Genomic DNA, 5,581 nt, shown 5'->3' with positions numbered 1-5,581 from the left:
CCCCCGGGGGCCCCCAGGGCCCATCTGGCCCCCAGACCCATGGGGGCCCCCGGGGCCCCGGGGGCCCCCGGGCCCCCCTACACCCTGGGGGCCCCCAGTAACCTGGGGGCGCCCAGTATCCTGGGGGCCCCCAGAGTTCTGGGGGCCCCCGGGGCCCTCATGGGTGGAGTGGTATTTCGGAGTTGTGGGGGCCCCACAGATGGAAGGAGTTCCTTCCCTTTGATTGCCTTGCAACCAGCTTCGCCGCTGCCGCTTCTGCTCTTGCTGCTGCTGCTGCTGCTGCAGTTGCTGCTGCTGCTGCTGTAGCTGCCGCTGCTGCTGCTCGTGAAGGTAAGGACTAGGGCCCCTCATTTTGTTGCTTTCCTGTCAAGCTCGAGCTGGCTGTGAAAGGCATTTGTTAGGGTTTAGGGTTTAGGGTTTAGGGTTTAGGGTTTAGAGTTTGGGGGCCCCCAGCAGCAACCCCTAGCAGGGCCCCCAGTTAGGGGGTCAAGAGGAAGCGCCTTGAGGGACAAAGAACAGCTCATGAGGCTCCATTTATATTTTGGTAAATAATTATTTAAATTAAAAAGCCAAGAAAAGGGTAAATAAACGCGAAGAAACGAGCAGCAGCAGCAGCAGCAGCAGTGGCTTGGTGGTTATTTCGTGGGGTTGCTGTCAGGACGCTGGGGTCCGGAGCCGAAAACGAGGCAAACTTGCTTTGAAATATAATTAAATTCAATTTTAATTTATAAAGAAAAATTTATTTCATTATTTAAAATAAATGCAGAGGCTTGAACAGCAGCAACAGCGACGCTCCCCGAGGTGTATGTACACCGGGTGTATGTACACCTCAGGCATACACCTGCGGCAACAGAGCTTTTGAACCTGCTCTTGCTACTCGACACTTTTGTTATTCTGTTTTTTTAATTTCACAATTCTTTTTTAATTCAATTTTTTATTTTTTAAATGCGGAGCAGCCTCCACTGCTCCTGCGTGCTGCTTCCCCAGGTACCCAATGCAGCAGGGGTGTGAGCGGACAAACTTTTTGGGAATATTTTGGGTGAAATTGAAGCTAATTGAAACTTAATTAAATGAAAATAAAATTAGTTTATTTTAATCTTTATTTAGAACTTCCAACGACTCCTCCAGGCCTCCCAATGCTGCGGTGCTGCAGAGGGTCTTGAAGAGAAGAAAACAACCACAGCAGCAGCCAGCTGCAGCAGCTGCCAGCTACAGCAGCTGCCAGCTGCAGCAGCTGCCAGCTGCAACAGCTGCCAGCTGCAACAGCTGCCAGCTGCAACAGCTGCCAGCTGCAGCAGCTGCCAGCTGCAACAGCAGCTGCTGCTGCGAGCTCTCCGGGGCTCAACCCAGTAGCGCTCGCGAGGCATTTGCAACAAAAGCTGTTTTTGGGCCTAAAGCTCGCCATTACCGTCTCTAATAAATTATTTGTTTATATTTTTACTTAGTTGTTAATTTATTTATTTATTTAGTTGCAAAATCCAAGAAAGTCCACTTTGAAACTCAGACTGGGTTTTTTATTTTTTCTTCATTAGCTCCTCTTCTGGCCTGCACTCAAAGGCGCAGCTGCTGCAAAATGTCAAAAGCTGAAAAATGATTTTTCAAAGTTTTTCATTTTTGTTCAATTTGTCCTTTTTAATCCTATTTACCAACCGCACTAAGTTCTCTCTGTCCCCATTTATAAACTTCTTAAAATAAAAATAATATAATTATTCTCTTTTTTCTCAACTTCGGCAAAATTTAGCTCGTTGCGCAACTGTACATGCATTTGGACTTTTTTTAATTTCCAGAAGTTTAACTTTTATTTCTTTTAATATCACATTTTCACCAATTGCAATATTATGAGTTTGCTTGAAATAAGCCTAAGTCTTGGGGCCAGCTAGCTGCAGCCTTTGATTATATAATCAAATATATACAACATGTATATGTATATATATACATTTATATTTATATTTATAGACTTTTAGTTTTGGATTAGTTTTATTTTCTTTCAATAATCATTTTAAATACTTTTTTAGTTCTTCAGAACCCCCAGGCATTCCTTCCCCAGCTGCAGCCTCTGCAGCTGGCTTCGGGACTCTTTTGGCTTTTTGTCTTTTTATATTTTTAAAGAGATTCTCTCAAGAAACTTTCTGGACAATAAGAGAAAATTAAGTTTAAATTATCCAAATGAATATAAATTAATTAATGTACTTTTATTATCAAACCAGCAGCAGCAAAAGTCCAATTCTCACAAAAGTGGATTGCGTCTCGTTTCCCTCCCGCCAGCCCCACCCCTCTAACATTTATGCAGAGCCCATTGTTTTGAATTCCCAAGATCAAATTCCTTAAATCACTTTTTCATATTTTACAATTTAGCAGTTCTTGAAAAGCAGCTCTTTCTGAACTCGCAATCTACAAGTTTTTAAAAAGCAGCTGTTTCGGACTATCCTACAATGAACAACTTCTCAAAAAGCAGCTCTTTCTGAATATCCCAGATTTTGTAATTTTTAACCCCATATTTTATAATTTTTAAAAAAGCAACTCTTTTTTTTTGGAATTCAAAAGTGTTAAACCCTGAAGGCCATTTCTGGGCTACTTTGGAAGAATGAGCTTTAGGCCCAGAGGCTCTTTGTGCCTTTTGCTGCTGCCATTTCTAAAGGACTTTTTAAATCTTCATTTTAAAAAATTAATTTAAATTATTTTTCAAGAAAATGAAAATCAAAATTTCGCGTGGCACAGCTCTTTCCCGCCAAGGCCGGGCAAAGCTCTGTGGGAACACGGAGCTCGCAGCCCTTTGCCAAATTTCTCGGCTATAAAATTAAAATTTAGAGCTAAAATAATATTCTTTTTGTTTTGGAGCTTCATTATTTTTATTTTTCCACGAAAGGGCCACTGTAGGCCCTCTGGGGGCGCCATTGTAGTGCCTGTGCCTTATGCTCTGTTTTAGGGTGTTGCTGCTGCCGCTGCTGCTGCAGCAGCAACAAGAGCGCAGCCGCAGCAACAGCGGCGGCCACTCGGGGACTTTGGTGCTTCTTCTGGGGGCCTCTGAGGGCCTGATTGGCCACTGCATGCAGCAGACTCTTTGCTTTCGAAAAAAGGCAAGGCAGGGCTGCTGCAGAGCTACTGATGGACAGCTGCTGCAGCATGACTTCTGGAAGTCTTGCTGCTTATTTGCTGCTTCTTCACCTGTCTTCTGTTTTGCTGCTGCAACGAGAAAGAGACGCACACATTTGGGGCTTGACTCGCTTGGCTGCTGCAGGCGCAGCTCTTCATTTCTCTCACCTCATTAAATGTTTTCTGCTTTCTTGCTTTTCGAAATTAAGCCCCTCTAAATGCCCCTTTAGGGTCGTACCCGAGAGACACAAAAAGTCTTTTTAGAGTTGCATAAAGGAGCAATTGGAGCAAAAATGATTTATCAAAACTCTTTTTAATGACTTCTCCTTTCAAAGACATATTTGCGCTTATCTAGCAAACTACAACTCCTGTGGGGGGGCCAAGAAAGCCTGCAGTACGGCATGCAAAAATAAGGGCCCCCGTTGGGGGCCCCCCAGAGGATCCCCTCCATCGGTCCCCGGGGGCCCCCCAGGGGGGCCCCCCAAGGGGGTCCCCCGAGAAGGAGGCCCCGGCTAAGAGGAAACTGCTGCTGTGGGAGCCAGCAGCTGGCGGCCTCCCAGCTAAGGCCCAAGCGGGTGTGGGGCCCCAGGTGTACTGGGGCCCCACACCTGCTGCTGGTCTAGCAAGAAGAAGCAAAAAGGAAAGTAAGAATTTGTTGTTTGAGCTGCAAAGTCTGTGGGGCCCCACACAGAGATGGCAAAAGCTAAGATAAGGGCGCGGGACTTAGAGGCTGGGGGAGGCCCTTTAAGTTGCTGCTGCAGAGCAGCAAAAGAAGCAGCTTGAAGTGCTAATAATCAGTTCAAAGGGGGCCCTTTTGGCACAGTCTGGGGGCCCCTGGTGTTGGATTCAAAAGATTTTGTTTCAACATTCTTTCCAATTTTCCTAATGGACTATCCCCTCCGTTATCTTCTCTGCAAGCGAAAAGCCCCATTTACAAAAAAACGGAAAAGTGCATGCAAACTTCACCTTCTGTGGGCCTCAATTTTGGACCTTTTTAAATGGTAGCAAGAATGGAAGTTCCGTTCACAAGTTTTTAATTTAACTTCAGGAGAAACTCCTTTTTAAACTTTTCCATTTCTGTGTTTAATTTGCTTTTTTGCTGCACTCTAAAAGCAGCAGTGGCCGCAGCGCATTTTGCTGCAGTTAGCTGCAGCAAAGTCTCTTTTGAAGAATTACTGTGGGCAAGTTTTGCTGCCGAAGAACTCCAAGCGGATGCGCCTGAGAGGCCCGCTGCTGCTGCGCGGCTGTGGGACTTATAGTGCTGATTGTTGCTGCTTGCTGCTGCTGCATGCTGCTGCTGCTTGCTGCTTATGCGCTTGCTGCTGATGAGCTTGTTGCTGATGCTCTTGCTGCTGCTGCTTGCTGCTGCATGCGCGAGCGAAAAGGGAGCAGCCTAGGGAACTGCGCGGGCGAAAGTTTTAACAACTTGTTCCAGGTGGTTTCCCCGTGTCTGCAAGGGACCGCGGCTTTGCTGCTGAAGCACCAGCAGCAGCAGCAGCAGAAGCAGCAGCAGCAGCAATACGAAATACAAATAGCCCTATTTTAGCTACGCTAGAGAAGCCTTTAAAGCGCGCTCTCCGTCCTCGGACTGTCAGCGAGGATCCCGAGGGCACGGAGGTACTCCTCCACTGCACCTGCTGATGTTGCTGCTGCTGCTGCTGCTGTTGCTGCTGCTGCTGCTGGTGCTCTTTATATGCGTTCACCGCTACCTACGGACTGTGGGGCCGGCTGCCAAATGTCTACGGGCGCCGCGGGCTCTCTGTGCTGCTGCTGCTGCTGCTGCTGTCTACGCGCTACGTGGGGTTTCTTTGCTGCTGCTGCAGCTCGCCAGGGGCTCCCTGGTCCCTCTGTGCTGCTGCTGCTACTGCAGCTGCCTAGGGGCCCCCTTGGGTTTCTCTGCTGCTGCTGCAGCTGGCTAGGGGCCTCCGGGCCTTCTCTGCTGCTGCTGCAGCTGTGCTGGGGGCCCCCGGGCGCTGTGTGCTGCTGCTGTGGGGTTTCAGGTGTACGTACAGCTGGTTGCTGGGGCTAAGAGGCGCAAAAGGCAGGAGGGGCTTTTGTCTGCGGGGACTTTTGAGTCCTTAAATTAAAAGTATTTCATTTAAGTTCTTCTTGTCTTTTTTTCCTTTCTTTTCTGCTTTTTTGTCTTTTAGATCAAAGCACAAGAGAAACCCTGGAGGCCCCCCACTCTGCTGCTGCTTTTCATTTATTTATTTGCTCCTTTTGCGCCCTTTAGCCTTCGCAGCCCGGGGCAAAACCGCTGGCTCGCAGCAGCAGCACCAGCAGCAGCAGCAGCAGCAACGGCAGCAGCAGCAGCAGCAGCAGCAGCACGTCACGAGCCCGCGCATGAATTCAACTGGTCCTTTCGAAAGGCTAAATTGCTGCCCGTTGGACGCAGCTTTGCTGCTGCATGGCCTGTGGTCAAGCGGGGGGCCCTCTCAGCAGCAGCAGCAGCAGCAGCAGCAGCTGGTGCTGCTGCTGCTCGAGTTGA

At 48.2% G+C, this 5,581-nt stretch overlaps 1 protein-coding gene across 1 annotated transcript in view; it reads right to left on the bottom strand.

Annotated features, from left to right (window-relative positions):
• Positions 1-351, bottom strand: part of ETH_00000375 (uncharacterized protein) — a gene marked incomplete at both ends in the record, with an annotated part of 1,860 nt that extends 1,509 nt beyond the window's left edge. Inside the window, one exon of the mRNA XM_013373917.1 lies at positions 2-351. Coding sequence (XP_013229371.1) covers positions 2-351 — 350 coding nt within the window. The remainder of the gene's footprint in view (position 1) is intronic.
• Positions 352-5,581: the final 5,230 nt, after the last annotated feature.

The sequence above is a fragment of the Eimeria tenella genome, genomic scaffold (assembly GCF_000499545.2).
Source record: "Eimeria tenella Houghton genomic scaffold, Eth_scaff181, whole genome shotgun sequence".
Classification (NCBI taxonomy): Eukaryota; Apicomplexa; class Conoidasida; order Eucoccidiorida; family Eimeriidae; genus Eimeria; species Eimeria tenella.
Note: the sequence above shows the minus strand (reverse complement) of the source record. Positions and strands in the feature narration are given on the sequence as shown.